This window comes from Ascaphus truei, chromosome 1, assembly GCF_040206685.1.
Source record: "Ascaphus truei isolate aAscTru1 chromosome 1, aAscTru1.hap1, whole genome shotgun sequence".
Classification (NCBI taxonomy): Eukaryota; Metazoa; Chordata; class Amphibia; order Anura; family Ascaphidae; genus Ascaphus; species Ascaphus truei.
In genome coordinates, this window is record NC_134483.1 from 52,482,745 (window position 1) to 52,506,897 (window position 24,153).

At 46.3% G+C, this 24,153-nt stretch overlaps 1 protein-coding gene across 4 annotated transcripts in view; it reads right to left on the reverse strand.

Annotated features, from left to right (window-relative positions):
• Window positions 1-10,995: 10,995 nt before the first annotated feature.
• CAPSL (calcyphosine like) overlaps window positions 10,996-24,153 on the reverse strand; it is a 77,253-nt gene continuing 64,095 nt past the window's right edge. For 2 of the 4 annotated variants that reach the window (XM_075588152.1, XM_075588134.1), the window contains one exon: window positions 10,996-14,648. In XM_075588152.1, the coding sequence (XP_075444267.1) occupies window positions 14,547-14,648 (102 nt within the window). In that variant the 3' untranslated portion in view covers window positions 10,996-14,546. Of the gene's footprint in view, window positions 14,649-15,470; window positions 15,541-24,153 lie in introns of all 4 variants that reach the window. The other 2 variants (XR_012799372.1, XR_012799374.1) reach the window with 2 other exon arrangements.

Here is a 24,153-nt window from a genome sequence, read left to right on the forward strand (position 1 = left end):
CTTGAGAGACAGAAACTCCAACTTGTGGACGGGGTATCTCTGCTCACTGGGTGTCAGACTGCGGCTGACGTAGGCTACAGGCCGAAGACCTTCGGGGTGCTTCTGATGCAGGACAGCACCCAGTCCATTAAGACTGGCATCCACATGCAGGACATATGGTTGTTCTGGGTCAGCATATGCGAGCACTGGTGCCTCAGTCAGACTTTTCTTCAAGTTCAGGAAGGCCCGTTCACACTCCGGCGTCCATTTATCGCCAAACGGTTGACGGGCCGACGTGGCCTTTCTCCAGGGTATATTTTCAGCAAATTGTTCAGGGGTTTAGCTCGACTAGAGTACCCTTCCACGAACCGACGGTAATACCCACAGAAACCGAGGAAGGACCGCAGTTCCGTGACATTATCGGGACGCGGCCAGTTCACCACAGCTTCTACCTTGGCTGGATCAGTAGCAATCCCCTGGGCAGACACGATGTGTCCCACGTAGGTCACCGAGGTGTGACAAAACCTACACTTGTCGAGTGATAGCTTCAACCCTTCTTGGCCAAGACGATCTATCACCTTCAACAGCCTCTCCTCGTGTTCTTCTAAGGTCTTCCCGAAGACAATGATGTCGTCCAGGTAAACCAGACACTCCCGGGGAATCATGTCTCCGATGGTCTTTTCCATCAACCTTTGGAACGTAGCAGGCGCCCCACATATACCTTGGGGCATACGGGTGAATTGATAGAATCCCAGGGGGCAGACGAAAGCTGTTTTCTCCTGGTCTTCCGGCGTCATGGGCACCTGATAGTACCCTGATCGGAGGTCAAGCACGCTAAACCATTGACTTCCATTCAGCGCGTTCAGGATCTCTTCAATGCGCGGAAGGTTGTATTGATCCGGGATCGTGCGATTGTTCAGTGTTCGGTAGTCGATGCACAGTCGTACGGACCCGTTCTTTTTCCGCACCACCACTATGGGCGACGCGTAAGGTCCTCGTGATTCCGTCACAATCCCAGCGGTTTCCATGTCTTGTATGGCGTTCCTCACATCGTCCACATCCAGAGGGGCAAGGCGACGAGAACGTTCCCGGAACGGAGTGGCATCACTCATCCGAATGGTATGTTGCGCACTGCGGCTGCACCCCACATCCATCTCGCTCGTGGAGAACACATGTCGTCGTTGCAGCAACTGGGTGGTCAACCGCTCTTTCCACTCTGTAGACAGTGTCGACTCGCCGAAATTGAAGTCCAGATCGACTATCCGCTCGTGCGCGGCCGCCGCCTTCACCTGAGGCGTGGCTCCCACCGGGCTGACCGGATATATGCATCCCAACTTCTGGTCAACATCAAACTCCATCGGAAAGGGGGAGAGATTCTGCACATACACGTGGGTTCGAATAGGGATCTTAGCCGTCCATTCCCTCACTTCGGGTAGTACTCTATACCCTCGCTGAACCTCTTCTTCTTCAGGCTCACTCTCCAGCGAGAACAGTTGGTCGTTCTGGTCTCGGTCAGGATAACAACACCAGACGGCCATCTTTTGCACTCCCCCTGGTAATATGGTTGTCAGTCCTCGTTGACGATTGTAGAGGTCCCCAAGGCATATACCCGATGGCACTCCTCTCGTAAGACGGGGTCTAGGAGCGAATCGGCCAGCGGCAGCTCGTTGGTCTCTTTCAAGTAAGCTCAGATTATAGCTTGCACTATGTCCGCATTGGTTCCCAGGATGATGGGGTATTTGCAATGGTCGTGGGGCTCCGGGCATACCATGGCCGCTACCTGCATAGGGTGCTTCTTGCCGGTGTTCAGTTGGAGTATGTCCAGCTGGACCCTTGCAATCCCATCGATGGGGTAGTCTTCATTACTCAATCCCCTGACCTTCATATGTTCGGCCGGCCTCAGAGGGCAGTGTTGAAGGTGCTGGTCATAGAACTTGTGATATATTATGGTCACTTGTGACCCGGTGTCCAATAGAGCCGAGGCGTATATCCCTTCTATTACCATGGGTACGATGGCCGCGGGGCCCACTTGACTGCAAGCTTCACCGGGTGAGGCGTCCCCACTGGGGCCAGCGTCAGCAGGGGAATCCGTGGTTCCCTGAGGGGTGTTCACATCAGGCTCGACAGTCTGGGCGCGGCACACCATCGATCGGGCTGTGCTTCTTCTGTTGGGAGGTTTTTCTTCCGGTGGGTCCTCCTTCTCCGGACAATAGTACGAGATGTGGCCCTTCTTCCCGCAGTTGTAGCAAGATACCTCACGGCGGTCCGGACGACCCTTATACGTGGATGAGGACCGCTCAGAACTATGACTTTCCCGAACAGACGACTTGGGGGTCGCTTCCTCCTCTGGTGTGGCAGGTTTCTTACTCTTTGTGGCCGAGGGGACCACAGGGTCATTCTTGGGGGTAGTTTTGGGGGTAGTTTTGGGTTTCTTTGATTCATGGAAATGGCGCTGCACTTCATGGTCTCTTATGTAATCCATTAGTTCCCCATATTTAGGGGATACTGCCGCGACCGGGGCGGCCCGCATCATTATAGCTATGTTGTGGTCAGGCAACGACCCCTTGAGTAGCTGTTTGAACCGGTATCGGTCCGCTTCGGCCGCGGAAATGATATGCTTGTCCAGGAGGGTGCCCAGGGACAGCTGTAGGTCACAAACGAAGGCAGATAAATCTTGTCCTTCACGTTGTCGGAGGGCTTTGAATTGAGCCAGTAGCTCATCTTCGTCGTCTTTTCTGGCAAAGGATTTAATTAGCATTTCCACTAGTTCCTGGGCAGTAACTTCTCCTTCTACGCTCCGGTGCGCCCGCACTAACCGAGCAGCGGGGCCTCGAAGGCACTCGACCAGTCTTTGCCTCTTGCTGGCTTCGGAACACGACCACTCCTCTATGATTTGAAGCGTATGGTCCCTCCATGCCTCGATCCCCTCTTCTCCCGTGGGCGTCGGCAGAATCCCAGAGAAGGCCTTGAGTTTCCGGTAGCTCTGTGCTTGCGTCGAAATGGTTACAGCTTCTACTAGTTGGGAGGCTATCGTGTTCACGTCAAGATTCCCACTAAGGGCCTGACTACTGCTCCCAGTTCCTACGCTAGACATGGTTGGGGTCCTGCCAGGCCGTTGATCAGGGTTGGGTGGGATGAGCGGGCTCCCTGCCCAGCTGGCGATACCTCCTAATCCGCTTGGGGTGAAAGAGACCCTAGGGGGGTCTACCCGGTGAGGCGTGCTGGTCACTCGTTGGCTCGGGTGTAATCCAGTACTAGTGGACGCTTCTTCAGGAGATTGAGAGTCAGCGTAGATCATGCGGCAGTCCTCTGCGGAGGGCTCGGGTAGGTTTAATACATGGGGGGCCGTTTCGAAGCATATGTCACTCATGGTGTACAGGAGACAGGTGATCCCCCGGCCAGCAACATCCAGTTTATAGTCTATCACCCGGGCGGTGGCCAACCCCGGGCAACTTCTTACTTGCGTGCGCACTGTAGATAAGTCTGTATCCAGTGCTACCCCGGTCACTGCAACCGCACGTCTTGGGGATACTTGGTGCGCTAAGGCCCAGGCATGGACATCCTGCGGTGACGGCACGGACATGATAAAAATAGGAATCGGGCAATTTTAGAAAAAAATTGAACAGGGCACCCCAGGACTTGATCTCAGCAGCGCCTCCAAATGTAACGGGTGTTCCCCCACCCACTCGCAGATAATACTGTGGAGGTGTAGGAACATGCAAGGTTACGCAGGTGGGGTGCATTACCTGTTGGCTCACAGGAGGGCTGAGCTTCCGCCACGGGGAACCTGGGGTACATACATCTTATACATCTCTAGGTGCAACGCCTCCACCTGGGAGGGATCCCAACGGAGTGGGAGGAGGCCCTCACAGGAAACAACCACACAAAGCGAACGAATGTAAAACAGGACTGGCTTTACTGCATAACCAACTATATCTACATACATCAACACAACCGTCATGCGCCACGGCGGACGCTAACCACTCTGGGCGTCACGGCGGACGCTACCACCTCTGGCGTCACGGCGGACGCTAATCACACTAGGCGTCAAGGCGGACGCTAATCACACTAGGCGTCACGGCGGACGCTACCACCTCAGGCGTCACGGCGGACGCTAACCTCCCCTAGAGTGATCCCACCCTGTGTCCAGTAACCCCCACCCAAATGTCTCGCACCCCCAAAGTCAAATACCACTGTGCATGTGTATGTGTGACTGCGCAGCCACTATGTCTGGTGATAGGCCTGGTTGGTGCACGTGAGTTGCAGGTTACCTGCCCGGGCTCCAGCCACGGGTACCGCGATATCAATCCGCACGATCCGACGTTGTCCTCCACACCGCGTGGGTTGAAAGTCCAGCGCGAACAATGTCTCTCCTAGTCTTAGGGTCTTTGGTGGTGTTCTGAGCCCAGAACCCACCTCGCAGGGCCGCACGGCGTCAGCACTGTGTCCCTGACTACTTGACCAAATAATGGGGCAGTGTCCCTATCTAGGGCCTGTCCCTAAGCTCCACAAGCTATTAGGTGGCTCAGGACCTAACTGGGACCTTGGGGGCTGCTGGCCTATGCAGAGGGTCACTGACCCCTGCATCCACCTCTTACCCCTAGCTGGTCCGGATCCTGAGTCCCTGCCTAGCTGCAAAACCCCGCGAAATGTATCTAACTGGGAGCAGGGGAATCCAGCCTTCCGATTGGCTCCCTGGCGTCACGTGTCTCTGCCCCTGTGCACCCTGGGGGCTGTCCTTCCCGCCTTGCGTGTGCGTGAGCTGTGTGGGGGCCTCCCGCGCTGTCTCCTGCATCTGCGCATGCGCAACAGCACTAGGCATGGCGGCGCCCTGCTTCCCGTACCGCCGCGGCCCCAGCAACGCGACCGCGTCCTCGGCAACCGGCCCGATCGTGTCCCCGGCAACCGGCCCGCTCGCGTCCCCGGCAACCGGCCCGCTCGCGTCCCCGGCAACCCCAGCAACGCGCGGCTCGCGGAACAGAAGGAAGGGGGGTGAGCGCGCGAGGGGGGGGACCTGGCTACATCTGTGTATATATATATATATATATATATATATATATATATATATATATATTATATATATATACAGTGTTCGACAATCCTATACATTTACTCGCCCGGGGCGGGTGGATTTAACCCCCAGGCGAGTAAACATTGGCCCAAGCAGCACACGTGTTTTTTTTTAAATTTCCCCCGTTCGCGCTGAAATTTCCCTGCTCGCGCTTAAAAAAAAAAAAAACTCCCTACCTGACTGCTGTTTGGCGCGCGCTCCCAGGCTTTGTGGGCACGCGGCAGGCTCTATATGAGCCGCCCCCAACGATTGGCCATTCTTTCTGCCCGGACATCAAGAGTAAGTACTCGCCATGCGATCCCCCTGGTCCCTACATGGCTCCCTACTCCCCACCGCGGCAGCTCTCCTGTCCCCTCCTCCTGTCCCCGTCCCCTGCTCCTGTCCCCTTCCCCTCCTCCTGTCCCCTCCACCTGTCCCCTGCTCCTGTCCCCTTCTTCTGCTCCCGTCCCCTTCCCCTCCTCCATTCCCCTGCTCCTGTCCCCTTCCCCTCCTCCTGTCCCCTGCTCCTGTCCCCTTCCCCTCCTCCTGTCCCCTGCTCCTGTCCCCTTCCCCTCCTCCTGTCCCCTGCTCCTGTCCCCTTCCCCTCCTCCTGTCCCCTGCTCCTGTCCCCTTCCCCCTCGATCCACCGATCGCTGGCCGGGGCGGGAGGTCCCCACTGCTGGCAGCCCGGTTGGCATGCGGGGGGGGGCTCGGCCCTCGGCCCTCACCACGTGACTCCCACCTACCCTGCCGCCTCCCCGCCAGCTAGCTTCATGCCGCCGCGGGCTGGGGGGAAGAAGCAGTCTGCAAAGCTGCTTGGCCGCGCACTGTGAAGACATGCCGGCGAGGGGAGCAGGGTAGTGGCGGCCACTGCGGGGCTGACTGTCCCCTGGGGGATACCTCGCCACGTGCCTCCCACCCCCCCTGCCTCTGCAAAGCTTCCAATATGCCTGCGTGAGGTATGGGGGGGGGTGGTGTCGGCCTGCCCCCCCCCCCCCCACGAGCGGGAGATGGGCGCGGGTGGGTGGGGGAGGAGCGTGGTGGTGGTGCTGGTCACGGCCTTTCCTTCGCCCCTCCCGTGTGTGTGTGTGTGTGTGTGTGAGCAAGTGTGTGTGAGCAAGTGTATGGGAGCAAGTGTATGTGTATGGGAGCAAGTGTATGTGTGTATGTGTATGGGAGCAAGTGTATGTGTGTATGTGTATGGGAGCAAGTGTATGTGTGTATGTGTATGGGAGCAAGTGTATGTGTGTATGTGTATGGGAGCAAGTGTATGGGAGCAAGTGTATGGGAGCAAGTGTATGTGTGTATGTGTATGGGAGCAAATGTATGGGAGCAAGTGTATGGGAGCAAGTGTATGTGTGTATGTGTATGGGAGCAAGTGTATGTGTGTATGTGTATGGGAGGAAGTGTATGTGTGTATGTGTATGGGAGCAAGTGTATGTGTGTATGGGAGCATGTGTATGTGTGTGACACCAGAGGCACCCCCCCAATCAGTCACCACCCCCCCAATCAGTCACCACCCCCCCAATCAGTCACCCCCCCAGTCAGTCACCCCCCCAGTCAGTCACCCCCCCGTCAGTCACCCCCCTGTCAGTCACCCCCCCGTCAGTCAGTCACCCTCTCTCTGTGTATCACCCACCCTCTGTGTGTGTCACCCACCGTTTCTCCCCTCTGTGTCTCTCCCCCCACACTCTCTCTTTCCCCCACACCCTCTCTCCCCCCCACACCCTCTCTCTCTCCCCCACACCCTCTCTCTCCCCCACACCCTCTCTCTCTCCCCCACACCCTCTCTCTCCCCCCACTCTCTCTCTCTCCCCCCACTCTCTCTCTCTCTCCCCCCACTCTCTCTCTCCCCCCACTCTCTCTCCCCCCACTCTCTCTCTCTCTCTCTCTCCCCCCACTCTCTCTCTCTCTCTCCCCCCACTCTCTCTCTCTCTCTCTCTCCCCCCTCTCTCTCTCTCCCCCCCACTCTCTCTCTCTCCCCGCCCCCCCACTCTCTCTCTCTCTGCCCCCTCTCTCTCTCTCTCTGCCCCCACTCTCTCTCTCTCTCTCTCTGCCACCACTCTCTCTCTCTGCCCCCACTCTTTCTCTCCCCCCACTCTCTCTCTCCCCCCACTCTCTCTCTCTTCTCTCTCTCCCCCCACTCTCTCTTTCTCCCCCCACACTCTCTCTCTCTCCCCCCCACACTCTCTCTCTCTCCCCCCCACACACTCTCTCTCCCCCCCCCCTACACACTCTCTCTCTCTCTCCCCCCCACTCTCTCTCTCCCTCTCTCTCTCTAACCCCCCCACACTCTGGATCTCTTATTTACCCTATATATCTTACTTGCCCTATACTACACCGAAATAACCTATACTGCTGTCTTCCAGATCTGACTCAAGTTTCACACGGAAGATATCGGAATCCCCCCTAACCCAGAAGACAGGTAGGGAACACATCCCCTCCAATGTATAACATCGCGGGAATGAGGTACCTGGACATTGTGGGACTGCGGATCAGGTAAGATCCCAGGCGGGATTACTGCTTTAGATATTGTGAAGCGGGGACATCCAGACACTGGTTAAGAGGTTCAGGAAACTAGTCATTCACATCTGGCTTTTATTTCTAGATCTGAAATTTACGCACACACACACGTAACAAGGCCTAATTGTAGTATAATGTAATACAATAAATACATTTATGTCAAAAATGAATGTTGTTCTGACTAGGAATTTATTAAATGTATTTTATTTATATATTTTATTTTAAAGCGGGGTTGGGGGCGGGACTAGGGTTGGGGGCGGGACTAGGAGCGGGGTTGGGGGCGGGACTAGGGCTGGGTTGGGGGCGGGACTAGGTGGCGAGTAGATTTTTTGGTTGGGCGAGTAGATTTTTGGGTGATTTGTCGAACACTGTATATATATATATATGTAGCCCCGGTGCCCTCCGGCTCCCAGAGACCCCCCTCCTTTGGGTCAGCGCGGTCGCGGGTGCCACCGGAGGCAGCGACGGACCCACCGGCTGTTCCCAAAGGTGGGGGCCGGAGCAGGGAGCGATCCGAGCCGTAGGAGGCTCGGCGACGCACCGGCTAGCGGGGGGTGCCATTATGGGAGTCACGCATGCGCAGAAGAATCGCGCACGCGGCCCCAATGTAGAAATAGCCTCAATGGGACTACAATTCCCAGGAGGCTTAGGGGGAAAGGCACCAGGTGCCCCCGAGTAACCAATAGGGCTAGAGGATTGCCCTGCAGGGAAAAGAGATACATTTCGCGGGGTTTTGGAGAAGTCAGTCAGCGCCAGGAGCAGCCAGGGGAAGGAGGTAGGGTGTAGGAGTCAGTGACTCCCTGCACTAGGCCAGCAGCCCCCTAGGCCCGAGACAGCCCTGAGCCACCCAGTAGAGTGAGTTGTGTCAGGGACAGGCCCCAGGTTAGGGACCCTGCCCCTTACTATTCAGAGTCAGTTAGGGACCCAGCAGACGCTGCGCGTCCGTCCAGAGGTTTGGGCGCAGACCTTCGCTGTTGCTGCCGCAGCCATCCGGGTGGGATCGCCCCGGACGGTAGTTCCTGTAGTCATCCGGGTGGGATCGCCCCGGACAGTAGTTCCTGTGTTCAGCCGACATCAGGATCCTTTGTGAAGTTCCGTGGCAGGCCCGGGCACCGGAGTGCCAGGCAGGTAACAATCAACAAGTGCACCAATGAGTCATATCACATTCACACGGGACATAGTGGCTGCGCAGTCACACATATCTATCTCACTTGAGGGTTGGGTGATACTGTGTGGGGTTACTGGACACTGGGTGGGATCATCCGGTGGAGGTGCAGGTAGCGTCCTGCGAGACGCATTAGTAGTGTCTCCTCTTGGGAGGGACACCTGTTGATTTATTGATATGCATGAGTACGGTCACACTAGTAAAGGCATTAGTGGTTATCCATACTGTGTGTTGAGTGATTTATATTGTCCTGCGAGGAACCACTCCCCCTCTGGTGGGAGCCATCGCAGGTGGAGGCGCTGCAACGAGTATGAGGTTACTCATATTATACTTTCCCCAGGTTCCCCGTGGCGGAAGCTCAGCCCTCCTGTGAGCCTAACAGGTAAAGCACCACACCTGGTAACATATAGGTTCCCCCTCACATACACTCTATATGCAATTGGGTGGGGGAATACCCGTTACATATATATATTTTATATATATATATATATATATATATATATATATATATATAAAAAAGAAAAAAGAGGAGAGAGCGCACGCCCATAGCGTATAAAAGTTTTAATGAGGGGGAAGGGGGAGAGAGGGGGGTAAAAAACGCACTTACAAAAATGCAATAAAATCAAGCATATGTGATATATATAATCACCACCATCCGGTTTAACTGTAGACTCTTGGGGCAGTCCCAGGCTCCGTTGGTAAAGGAGCGACGTCACAGCAGATTCCCAGGGCTGGAAACACCATCCGGTCAAGCTGCAGACTCTTGGGGCCGTCCCAGGCTCCGTTGGCAAAGGAGCACCGTCCCAGCAGATTCACAAGGCAGGTGTGTTGTATATTAGTCCAAGAAAGAGGTCCCGTAATGATGGTGCCTGTAGCACTCGCATCTGAGAAAGTAAGCCGTGACTGACGAAACGCGTCAGGGAGCGTCGTGACGTCAGACGCACAGACATTGGAGTCTACACTAAGCGCTGGAGTGTATTGATCCAGACGCGAGTGATACGGATATTTTTAAAACTGGCGAGATTGAGGTTCTCGCCAGCCGCGAGGCGAGTTTTACAAATAGAAAAGAAAAATTGGCGCGTTTTTCGGAACTCGCCATTTTCTGCTGCTTTCTGCGCGATTTTCTCCAAAAAATGGCGAATTTCGAAATAGTGCTGCTCTCTGCATAGGCCCCTATGTGTTTGTACTGTTCTGTGATCTTATTATTCCTTAGGATTCTATTCAAGTATTTTATTTTAGGAATCTAATTTAGACTACTCTGTCTGGGACTCTGTTATTACTCTAATTACCACATTACTCATTTCTGAGCACAGCACCAATCCTTAGCACTACACACAATCATTACAGACTTGTGAGTGCACACCATTGGAGGCTACAGTCTCTGCCTACTCTCCTACTATGGAGTGATCCTCTGGCTTAGAGTCTCCTTTTTGCCTTACCTAAACCTACCCAGTGTACCCATACATCTGAATTCTAAAGTTGAGTTGGTGTATCTCCCTCCGTGCACCCCTAAGAAAACTAGCATTTTGGAGGGGGAGGGGGATGAAGCTAATGTCATGGAGCGCCCACAAGGGGGGGGGGGGGCGCAGAACCCATGACATAGTAGCAACGTTCTAGACTAATGGTGCTCAACTCCAGTCCTCAAGACCCCCCAACAGGTCAGGTTTTAAAGATATCCCTGCTTCAGCACAGGAAGGAGTTTAGTCTTCGACTGAGCCACTGATTGAGCCACCTGTGCTGCATATGCTGGGTTATCCTGAAAACCTGACCTGTTTGGAGTTTGTGAGGACTGGAGTTGAGCAGCCTTGTCCTAGGGCACTCAAAGGGTTAATGGCGAGTGAGGACACTTGTATGATTACAAAGGTAGCACCTTTCAATTCCGTACTGGCCTTTTAGCAAGCAAGGGCCCTTCACACATACAGTATTCATTTCTCTTTGCCAAAAACTGCATGCAAATGAACTGTTCCTTCACACAACGATCAAGCATTGCTAACTGTATAACTATATAACATAACGTGATTCCTTTTTTTGGAGCAGAGAAAATCTGTAGGCACCTGGGCATTAAATAATTAGCATCACCTGGGATTGCATTGGTTATTAGTTAGATGTCTGGCTTCCTTGATGGTCTCCTGTTTCCATGATTTTTCTGTAGATATGAAATATTTCAATATTCTGTTTTTTTTTCTATACACATTACACTTTAAAAAAAAAAACACAGGATAAGGAACGTAAAAAATCATTCAAGCACACTGCGAGATATATTAGGAACATTTTAATATAAAAAGATAATTTATATGTATGGTTTAATAATCATTTACTTGAATATGCACACTAAACAGTAACACATACTTGAAATATTTATCCAAATTATACAGTACTTTAGGAAAACCACAGATTAGTTGCAATTTTCTGCACTTAAAATAATTCATAATTGGAATTTCAATGGCTAAGTTTTCCATTTTAATGTAAAAAGTACATTCACAGAAATTGGTCTGTATTGAAATTTTTAATTCCATGTTGTTGATAGTTTCTACCATTCTGCAGCATCATTGATCTGAACAAAAGAGAAGAACTTTCTCTTCCATTCCAGGTAACAAGGATAGGGAATCCGCGGTCGTGTTCCAGGGACCTGGTGACACTTTGTGCCACAGATGTTTTTGTGCTGAAAGGGTTAAGGTTAATAGAAATAGTTCAAAGGCACATATGGGTTGATGTGCAAACTGCATTGCTTTCATGAATGCATGGCCATATTTATCAAGCAGTGCCATCGCATACAGATGCAGCCATGAGTATTAGAACACTTGTACAGTACCTGGGAGATTCTGGGGCAGTCTCACAGTAAATGACTCAACATTTCTGTGAGATTCTTAATGGCCCATCAGATTAACACAGCAGGGGTCCCTGCAGTCCCATTCAAACTGAAATTTCCAAGGCAAGAGTTCTAATATCCTGGCTGCATCTGTAAGACACATTCCAACACTGGAAGACTTCTAGCTGCCCATTCACTTAGGCCCATATCTACTAAGCAGTCTTCTGCCATAAGACGCCTTTGATGAAAGAAGGCACCTTACAGCTCTCATTGACTTGAAAGGGCTGTAAGGTGTCTAGCATTATCGGTAGCTGCAAAGACAGCACTTTTTACCCTTTACAATTTAAATACAGAAACGTGACTAGAAGGCACCTTTTTAAATATACTATTCACGTAAAGGGATGAACAACGCAATAAATATTGATCTACTGCTTTGGGTATTTGAGCTGTTTTATGACAAAGGCTGCGATTATACCAAAAAAACGCCCGTCGTGTCTCCCGTAGTGACACCACGCGGCGCAAAAACTAATTTAAAAAAAGCATCAACTGTCTCCCGCTTTGCAGTAGCAAACAGGGAGACAGTTGAATTTGGTATAGGCACTTGTCACGTTTCTATGAAACTTGTTTTTTGCGCCGAGCTGTGTCGCTACGGGAGACACCACAGGCGTTTTTTGGTATAATCGCAGCCTTAAGACACAGAGGCGAGAACAGAGGAGACCAACCAAAGAAAGGACAAGCCCAGCTGACACTTCAGTTCTGTCGAGCGTTTGCGCAGACCTGACGGACCTGTTGAGAAGGATTGCAGCTGTAGTGGATCTAACAGACTAGCATACTAGCTCCAGCAGCTAGCCGATCCCTTTTGGACCCCTCCTGTGTGTCCCACATTCCTGATACTCACATAAGTTTCTGAATTTTTCAAATTGCATTACTTTTTATCTTCAGTAAAACTTTCTCATTTTTTAAGTGAATTTGGAAGACAGCGTCATTTATACAGATTCACAGCAAAGTGTTCTTTTACAAAGCTGGAATACCTACGACACTTATGAGTGTATCAACTACACATTTTTCCTCGAAACATTGTTTCTTCTTAACGCTATTGAACTATTTGTATTTTTCTGTGTTTATTTGTATACCCTGAGAGGATTTGCCCCCTGTTACATGTTTGCCTAGCTCCCTATCCATGCAGCTTTATTGTATTATATTACTATACTTATTATTCCTATCCACTTGCTTTGCATAGAGAGCAACAACAAACTACATAATTGAGATAGAGGTGAACTGTCCTATTAGTTATTACAAAAAGTGAGGGACTTTGAAGGTGTCATAAAGGATCAACATGACCAAGTGAAAGTCTGTGGGAGGAATATTCAATTATTTTTCAAAGGGGTCCACTTTGTGTCACCTTAAATATATAGCGCTCAACAATAAGGCAGAAGGCTGACCCATTTTCTCCAGTCTAATCTCTAAGAAAGATGGAAAAAGCTGCTTCCAGAGCCTTCTTTGGGGTGCAGACAAAGTGGAGGTCGTCCTCCAAGCCTGGGTTTGCTCTGATGTCCAGGATCTATTTTTTAAGGTCAAGTAGCCATTACCATTAATGGCTGCTCAAGTGAATGGCTGTTAAAAACTGGTAATGGTTATCACTGCTTAGTTAATAGACTCTTACAAGGGGGTGTTTCTCTGAAGTTATATTTGCTTTGGGAGAGCTGGAAGGAAATATAAATACTCATCATTGGACACTGCAGCATTTTCATTGAAGGAAATACAAAACTGAACACCTACAGAACTTCTGCTTCAACTCCTATGGTTTAAGAGGAGCCTGTAATACATTACCGCTCACTGCATTCCAGGCTCCTGTAGCTTAGCAGTGATTGGTAATATATCCATATACTGTATGTTTTTGCTGCCCGTAGGCTCAGCACATCCCTCCAACCTAGCATAGTGATGTCACAGCAGCATGTGATGCCACGTTGTCATGGCAATGCGTCGTCATGTGGTGACGTGGCGCCATTTGAAGTTGGGTCACCATGATGACACAACGCTACAGGAGGGCGCCCACTTCGAAAAAGGTAACACTCATAGCACATTTCCTCCACCAAAAAATGGAATGCTCGACGCTATAGCCTACCCAGCCTAATGGGAAATCCACTACTGGTGACCATATAAGGTGAAAAGCTGAGTAACAAATGGATTTAAAGCTACCTAAGGGCCCTATTTAATACACTCCGAAAAGGCAGATTCGGCCATTTTTTGTGTCAAGTCTTTTTTATACTACATTCAAGAAAGAGTAACCTGCCCTGAAATGAGCTGTCTTCAGAAAACCCAGTACTCAGATTGTATTCAATAAACTCCATAATGCTTTTCATGTCCAATATCAGGGGTGTGGGGTACCAGCTGGTCCACATAGGCAAAATTACCATAGAGATGGAAAATAAACATTATAATTGCAGAGGGAGCTAAGGAGCAACTAAAATGCATAAAGAAGCTGAGTTAATAAATTGTACTTATCCTGTATACTGTACATAGCTCTTATTTTCGCTTCATTTTTCTTTGTATTTTTGTTGGAGTTTTAAATCGCCATTTTCTTTCAGATTTGTTTTTATGGTGGGCAGGGGGATGGATTCAGCTGATTTTTAAGCAGATATTTTATTTCTTTATAGAATTAGTTGAAATCACTGAAAACCTTTCGGGGGAAGAGATCTGTTTTTAGAATAGGGACCTTCATTTCAGTGGTCTAATACAAAGGCAAATAAGGCAAGCACAAGTCCGGCTTTCCACACCCAAACATTAATCTTTGGCGAGACGTGCAGCTAGAAGGGCAAACCTGTCCACGGTGAGTGTGCCCACCCTAAATTGCATCTCCAAGCATTTCAGGGAAAAAATAAATAAATCTTAGCTCAGTTTTCAAGACTTGATATTGTGTGAATTGTGGGTCTTTTTCTAGCAATTTGCTTCTTTGTACTGTACATGATCCATGGTTCAAACAGGCGATAATCATAAAATAACATTAAAATATACATATATCACAATTTCCAGGCGCTCCTCATCATCAGAACAAAGTAGGCATCACTGTCAATAGATGCACTAACTCCGGAATAATAGTTCAAAAATTCATCTTTTGTAACCTGAAACGAGAATGTAAAACAATCAATTAGTCTGACTTCTGATTTCATAATTATTAGCACAGTGTTTGAAACTTGCTTGGCTGATAGTTGGTGAATATTTTGTAGTCAGTTTCATTATATTATTGGGCTGGTAAATGTTTTACAAAAGTCCTACCATGTTCTAAACACCACTGCTTGGTAGTGGACATGTCTTAATGTTTTATTTTCTAGGGTCCTTTAGTATGCATTTTATAAGAATTATAAAAGATTATATAAATGTTGATCATAATAAAGTACAGAAACGCGACTAAATGACAGAATCTAGGCTGGGAATCAAATTGGAACAGAGTGCGTACTGATCACTGAGCAGAAGTCTTTCTTTAAAGCCCACTCTGAAGGTTAGTGGAAAGCAGTAGATCGTGAATGTAAAGTGTACCTGTGTTTACATTGTATTTGCATAAGCTTGATGGCTCTATTTCTGCCAACTTTCTGTAGTCTACAAGGTTTAGGGACACAATGAATCATCCCATTAAAAGTTTGTACTATTTTAATCTATATTCTAACTATTTTAATCTAGGTTCAAACAATTCACAGAATTGAAAAAGACAAACATTTCAATATGATCTACTTCAGGATGAGGATTTGATCCGCAATTCGCTGTCTGAAAGTTCCTCTACAAATAATAGGCCCACCACAATTAGAATTAGTACGAGAAAGGAAAAGGTTATTAGTGATTCATGTGCCACATGCTTAAGATAGAAATACAAATATTTTCAAAACCTGTGGAGAAAGAAAATTCATAGATGACAGCAATATTGTTTTTAAAGCAAAACTGTTTTTCACCATGTTTCACCTGCCACTAAGGGAATGCACTGCTGCAGAATATGTGTTCTTAGAAATCCTCCATCATCTCCTGGGGAAAATAGTGTAATAATTAATAATACGTTTCTTTCACATAGCACATTCTCCCAATGGGACTCAAAGTGCTCCACAATTACAGTATAGCACAATCACAAGACACACACTGTAGGAATTTTTATAGACACAGTCCCTGCCCAAATGAGCTTACAATCTATGTTTTTTGTGCCCAAGGCACAGGGAAATAAAGTGACTTGCCCAAAGTCACAAGCACCTGACACCAGGAATTGGACCAGTGCCCCCTGAATCAAACTCAGTGTCATTGTTTGCGAGTCAATGTCTATTCTAATTGAGCCACACTCCTTTTTTTTTTGTAGTGTTTACAAAATAATAAATAAGTTCATATAGTGCATCTGTTATTAGTAGGATCCAGTGAGGATGCACTCAGAACGCAACCATACATTTATCCCTAATAGGAAGAAACTTAAGAGGAGAAATCGTAGCTTTTTCCTTTCATTGTAATATTCTTTTAAGATTTCACATTTTCCATTTAATTGGAATGAACAGTTTGACATGAATAATGTGAATAATAGTTTCCTTAACTCTACTATTATAGGACAACATTTATGTTTCACAATCTTTTTTTAAATGCTTTATTTTAGACCTGATCTGAGAGAACCTGATCTTGGAATCTTTACCAGAGCAGCATGAAATGTAAATCACACTATATATCCTACTGTATACAACATTAAATAGAATTCTGACAGCATTATTGAGACTTTATTCATCTCTATCTACTTCAATGGTGAAATTCCAGTAAAACAAAAAGATCAATTGGTATAAAGAACGAGCGTTTGCACAATTATTATTTTTTTTTTTCAATGCATCGAACAAAACAAAGTTTTGGTTGGAATGTCTATAGTAGAGGAGCCCTCCAAGAGGCCACATATCCAATACGTGGAAATTCTGCTTAATGGCCTTTATTTGACCACTAGTGGCACCTTCAAAATGAAATAGTTACATAGTAGATGAGATTGAAAAAAGCATATGTCCATCAAGTTTAACCTATGAAAAATGTAGACGACGGATACTTTATCCTATATCCCTATTTACAGTATATTGATCCAGAGGAAGGCAAACAAAAACCCCAGTGACACATTATCCAATGATATCTCATATGGGAAATAATACATTCCTTCCTGACTCCAAATAATGGCAATCAGATTTCTCCCTGGATCAACATCCTTTCCATGTTTACTTATTTGGTGTATTCCTGTATACCCTTTCTTTCTAAAAATATGTCCAACCTTTATTTGAAGATATCTATTGTATCTGCCATCACAGCCTCCGTGGGTAATGAATTTCACATTTTAACTGCCTTTACTGTAAAGAACCCTTTCCTTTGTTGCTAGTGAAATCTCCTTTCCTCCAACCTTAAGGGATGTTCCCATGTTTGTACTGCCCGTGGGATGAATAGATATTTTGAAAACTACCCTATTGTCCCGAATATATTTGTATATTATCATATCCCCTCTTAGATGCCTCTTTTCTAATGTAAACAAATCTAATTTAGCTAGCCTCTCCTCATAAGGCAGATTTTACATGTTTAGTTTCAAAGTTCTTGGAGAGATGCTACTAAATACTCTACTCAGCTGACATTTGGGAATCAAGACACCTCACAGGCCAATTCAAGTCAATGGACCAGAAAGGACCTTCTTCCTAAGAGGTGTTACTCCAAAAAAAACATTCTGGGCCTGAAGGCACCTCACAGCCCTTTTACTCTACTCACCCTCCTGTCTTGCTCTCTGATTTTGAATCCTGGCTTCTCCTTCTTTCTCTCCACTGACACCCCTTCTGTTCTCATTGGGAACTTCAACTACCATATTGATGACCCCTCTCTCCCTTGGGCATCCCGTTTCTCTCTATCTAACCTCTTCTTTTGGCCTTCACCAATGGAGTGCAGTCAGCACCCATAAAAATGACCTGATTTTCACAAAACCTCTCTCTCTGATTTCCCCATTTCCTTTTCCTCTCTCTGACATCTAATTTTCTCTCTCACTTCTCCTCTTCCCCACCCCATCTACCCTTCATTTCTGACGTGCGCGCACTTCATTAAGCTACCAGCTCTTTGCGTTCCTCCCTCTCCTCTCTCTGCTCTGCTACGGACTCTGGCAACCCAGTCATGAACTACAACTCTGCCCTATCCTCCTCTCTTAATCTACATGCCCCTCTTTTTCTCTGTCATTCTCGCCTTTTTAATCCCAAACCCTAGCTAAACTTCCAAACACAAACATGCTATGCTCCTGCACTCGCTCCTCTGAATCTCATACTCTAGCAGACTTCCATCACTATAAATCTATCCTATTTCGACGCTGTCCTCTACCAGGCTAAACAAACATACTTTTTTCACTAATCAACACTAACAAGTCTAACCAACACTGCTTCTTCTCTGTCTTTGACTCTCTACTCAGACCAACGTCTGTTACCTGTTTATCTTATAAAATATAAATGCGTATAGCTCTGTTCTCTCCAACTTCCCCTCTCCTCTCCTATCCACATTTCTTCATCTGTCCTCCCCTCCACCTATGTCTGTGCCCATACACAGCGCCATTATTTATACACCTCTCTCCCAACAACTTCTTTACACCTCAATAAAAAGCACGCCCACAAATACTCTATTCACACCTTTTCTCTCTCTACTCCTTCCTGCAGCTGGGGATATCTCTCCCAATCCTGGACCCAGCCATATACACACCTGCTCTCACCCACACCTCCCTGCCACCTCTTCCCCTGCTAATGATGTTAACCTATCTGATTTAATACTGACTAACCTTAAAACCCACCTCACAAAAGAAGCATCCCAACAGCCTGCACTCATGGCTATTGTCCCACACCCACAGTCACTCCTACCAACCATTGTGGCCAAGCACTGCCATCTACGGCACTTATTTCCTCACTTGCTGTCTCTGTAAGTCTCCCAACATACCACTTAGATTGCAAGCTCTTCGGGGCAGGGATTTCCTTTCCTATTGTCTGATTTTACTGCGCTTATTGTATTATTATAATTCCCTGTACTGTATTCTTTGTGAAGCGCTGACTACACTTTTGACGCTATATAAATAAAGATATACATACATTAGAACAAGAGCACTAAACCCAGATCCTGCTGTGTAAGTAATCACTGGGAATACTACATACATACATACATATTTGTCGATGTATACACAAGTCAATGTATGTGTATATATTCCCTATACCTATGTACGTATGTATGTATGTATATAAATGTGTATATATGTTTATCCTTCCCATTAATTTTTATCATTAATGTATTATATTTTGCACTTTAGGTACCCATTAGTCTATTATTATTTCAGATTTAGTTAATTATTCATTATATCTGCTTATGTGGTTCACCTAAAATTGAGTTTATAGGGAATTAATTATTATATGTATTTGTTTATATTCCCCATCTCTCTGAATGATGACAAGGTTTTTTTTTAATCCAATATGTGAATGTATGTATTTGCTGTAGTTATTTCACAATTATATCTAAGCCTACTTATATGTGTGTATGTTTTAATATAGCAATTTCTGAATTTCTATATATTTTATATTTTTTAATTAACTCAGTATTTGTAATATGTTTTACATCAATATGGCTGTACTAGTATCCCCGATTCATAAGAATTGAGATAATCACTCCAATTGATGTGTTACACTAGCTATCTGGCGTTCAATGTTTATGATATAATTGTATATTATCAATTATGTATGTGTAATATAGCCTGCCGGCAGTTACTCCTTTTCCTCTGGGCCTTTCCTCTGTCAGTCCTGTTAGTGCAAGCAGTGGAAAGGTTACTTCCTTCTTTAGGCCTGTGTGTGTGTGTTACAGTCTTGAATGATGTCATCAGCATTCAAGGGCAGGCCTAGCAACTTCCGAGGATGTCAATTTGAGGGGTGGATATTGGTTGGAACGCCCCCTGGTGTGTGTGGGCCAATCTGTATCCAGCTCTGGCTTGCTATGAGTCAGAGTTAGAGACACTCCCCAAAGATATACAAATTGTGACATCCTCCTAAATTATCAGTTGAGTTCTGGAAGAGTGAGAGTGAGCAGAAGAAGAGAGAGAGAGGTCTCTCCTTCCCACCCATGAGGGGCTGGGAGGGAGGGGAAATATGCTGCTTAGGGCAGAGCTCTGAGTTACACAACATGGAGAGAAATAGGCAGAGGATGATGAGAAACCTGTGAACCCTGCTATTCTCTGTACTGGAGCTGCCTGTGAAGAAAGAACAGAAAAGATATGCTGTGTGTGTTCCTGTCTCTGAGAATGAAGGAGTGTCCGTAGGGGTCCATCCCCTGAATATCTACAGGGGATCCTTGCTGGCTGGAGGCACTGCACTAGAGAGATCAAGGTAACCTGTCCTTCCTGTCCTGCTTTCTCCCCACACCACCGCGGAGCGCTCAGCCCTCCTGTTACCAGCAGGTCAAGAAACAGCACCAGAGTAGCTGAAAAGAGCATTCCACTCTCAATCTCACTTGGGGGGGGGGGGGGGGGTAGATGGGCTACATATGATTTATTATTATCATCACTGATGTTTTGGCCCAGTCTTAGTCCTGATTGCTAGCAAGTAGTAAGAGGATAGTGTGTTTAACAATCAAGGATTAAGCATGTTTTGGCACAGTGTTACTCCGATTGCCAACAGGTAGTAAGTGGATTGTGTGTTTAGCAATTAAGCTTCAAGCCTGATAGCACTTATTGGTTATCTGATCAACCAATAGGGCAGCAGTAGAGGGTATTTCAGCAGGGTGGTTCTTCACTCATGAGATACCTTACTAGCTGTGTTCTAGCGAAGCGCGTAGGAGGAAAGGAGACGGATAAGTCATTCTTTGCTCGCATGCACTGAGTGTATTTCAATTATTATTTTATCCATTAAAATTCCAAACTTATTTCAGCATGAAGACATTTCTTTGCGCTTTCTTCTAGGCATTCTTTACTTCATCATTCTTGGGGTCAAGGATTTCCCGTATGTAAAGCAGCAAGCGCCTGGTTCAGCAATTACTCAAAGTGACTATTCCTCCTTTTTCTCTCTCTCATTCACCAACTATTTTTCAAGGTATATTTTTTCCTACTGCTGCCCATATATTACCTATCTTTTATATATTTGTATCTGTTTTTATTGATATACATTGGTTTTAACACCATTAACTGGGATTCTAATACCCACAAGAGTTTTCTCTGAGAGCACGACGTGGGTTGTTTTCTTTCTTTTTATACACTTTTCTGTCCCTCCTAATATCTCTAATTTCTCGCTATATACCTGTCCGACTCCTGCCTTCTGCTCAAGGATGTCTTCTGTATCTAAAGTCCTCACCCGCCTAAAACTTTTCTAACTTACTGCCCCACAACCCTGGAATGCCCTTCCCCTCAATGTCCAACTAGCAACATCTCTCTCCACCTTTAAGACCCATCTTCAAACACATCTCTTTAATAAAGCATATGGGTAGCTCCATTGGCTGATACTATACATCTCATATGCACTGACCTTGACCCATTGCAGAGACACTTACCAGAACACCCTCCAACCATCTCTGCAAGGTCTCCCCACTTAGATTGTAAGCTCTTCAGGGCAGACACTTCTTTTCCTATTGTTACTTCTAGGTCTTAAGTGCTTATTCCCATTATCTGTTATATTATGTTTGGTGTATTACGGAGGTGAAGCACATGGATGGTGCTATATAAATAAAGATATACATTCACTTGAATAAGCTGTAAAGGGTCATAAACCGTGCTGGAAGATGTCATATGGTGTAGCATAGGTTGCTAAATATGCCCCTCAGTCTGGATAAAAGTGGCTGTACCACTTCAAAAGCAGGGAGCTAATGTGTCTACTTGTGTGCAACCTACCTAAACTGGAGCTAATCAGCTACCAGATCCAGCTGCCATGTGCCAGCATTACAGTTTGGATTCTAGTTAGAATGGGGCCAAATCTCTCGTAGCACCAAAGTGAGCCAAATGTGGTGCCATGTTTAAAGATTAATATCTAAGGTTTTACATTTTAGGATGGCTGACCTTTCAGATATCGCAAATTATTCAAGCGATTCTTTGGCAGGGTGGAGGTATTTGAGTGGAGTGCAGGAGCAGTGGGAAAAACTAAAAGCAACAGACTGTTGTGCCAGGCAAGGTAGTAGAATACAAGGGAAAGAAAGTCGATATGGTTCTAAAAGGAGATGGTAGATATTGTTAAAGCTAAAGAGACAGCTTTTAGGAAATATAAGTAGACTCAGACTTCACAGCTGAAGTTAAAGGGCAGGGACCACAGTTGAGTAACAGGAATATGAACAGAAAGGAGTTGAACACAAGTTCAGTTACAGAGGAGATAGTCAGTAGGGCCAGATGAGAAACATTCAAGGATATTAAAAGAGCTTATGGGTGTACTGGCAGCATCATTAACAGATCTATTTAACCTGTCACTATTTACCTGTGTAATTCCAAATTACTGGAGAAGAGCAAGCATTGTCCCACTTCACAAAACTGGGAGTAGGGAAGAGGAATGCCAGCATGACATCAGTAGTGGGGTAATTATTGAAAACACTGTTGATAGTCAACAATTCTATCTAAAGTTCAACAACCTACAGGATCCCAGGCAGCATGGTTTTACTGGAGGGAGATCATGTTGAACAGATTTAGTTGATTTTTTTGACCGGGTGACTAAGGTAATAGATCAGGGTGGAGCAGTAGATGTAGCTTGCCTAGATTTTAGTAAGGCCTTTAACACTGTCACACATAGAAAACTGACAAGTTGCGATGCTTGGAATTGGACTCTGTGTTACAATGGATAAGACATTAGTGGAAGGAGAGGCAACAGAGAGTTGTGGTAAAGAGAGTACATATACATTCAGAGGAGGGGGAGGTAACCAGTAGAGTACCTCAGAGATCTGCACTGGGAATGGTACTCTTTAATATCTTTATTACTAACATTACAAATGGTTTGAAGAAGAAAGTATGTATTTTTGCAGATGGCACAAAGATCTGCAACAGAGTTGACACTTCGGGGAGTGTAAACAAAATTACTAAGGATTTAGGTAGATTGGAGGAATGGCCAAGAGTGTGGCAACTACTGTATAATCTAATGCCAAAAAGTGCAAAATAATGCCATTGGGTCACAGAAATCCAATGACAGAATACAGGATTAATGGCATTATAATGTCAACTGCTAAAGAGGAAAGGGACTAGGGGTCATTATTTCAGAAGACTTAAAAGTAGGCAAACAATATAACAAAGCAATGGTGTTCAATTCTAGAGACCATATCTCTGGAGGGACATAAAGAAATGGGAGATTTTGCAAAAAAAGGGCTACTAAGATGGTACATGATTTACAATATAACTCTTATCAGACAAGACTTTAATATGTGCAGCTTAGGGGATAGAAGGGACAGGGTTGATATGATAGAAACTTTCAAATCTATAAAGGGATTCAACATAGTACGGGAGGGAAGCATATTCCAAAGAAAGAGGAGTGCTAGAATAAGAGGTCATTCTCTGGAACTGCAGGCTTAGGGCAAATGTGAGGAAGTACTTCTTCACCAAAAGGGTGGTAGATTTATGGAATAGTCTCCAAAAATGGTGGTAGGGGCTAATACTGTAATGGAATTCAAACATGCTGTGGGTACACATAATACTATCCTAAATACAATAGAAAGCCTGGGATCAAATCGGGTCTGGGGTTTTACAGCAGATAGAAAAATGGGCAGACACGGTGCATCAAGTGGTTCTTATCTGCTGTCAAACTTTATGTTTCTATATCTTGGAGATTAATATTTTGTATTGAAGTCAGACAAATCTAAGCCTTTTTTTAAGTAATGTCTCTATATTCAATTGTATAAGAATGTGCATGGCAACCTGTATCTTGGGCAGTGTTTTGCTTCCTTTATGGCTTTCATTTTGTGAGCTATCACTCACAAGACACTTACTATCACAGTAAAAGTGCCCTCACAGTCTCTGTCATCCATGATCCAATAACAGAGAGGGGGTGCCCATAATTATTATGCAGTCCTCATAAGGGAGTGACCAAATTAAGAAGAAACAGAAGACTGTCTCTGATGAAAATAAAATCTTTATATTTGCTTTACCAATGGTTACATTTATTTGAGGAAGGCAATTACTGTGATCAGCTATTATAAACTGTTTTTATGAGCTCCTTTTCTACACGTGTGCTCTTTCTAAAGGCAGAGGAGAGAGACTATAGGTGAAGCAAGAGCAGCAAGCTCATCCAAGAACAACATTGGACATTACGTATAGCCACGGACTCATCTTTTCACACTCACCCACTCAGACCTGTTGCCAGTGCCACCACAAATCTAAAATAGATTACTTATCTTGAGTTTTAGCATGTGACAGACCAACTGTGGATACAGCTCAATAACGAGTGAGCATGGCCCACAATATAGCATATGGCAGCAAGGGAAAGAGGTCATAAATGGACAAGGAACTCAGGTGCTCCCGAAATTGATGTGCTAGATGACTCATATTAATATTGTAGTGCAGGGGGAAGAAAGTATGATAATGCCAGTGGAGCAGTTCAAACTATTCATAGGGTGGTCCAATTGATACACCACCAAACTTATCAAATGCTTTCAAAGCTATAAGGTTTGGAAAGAGACCACAAG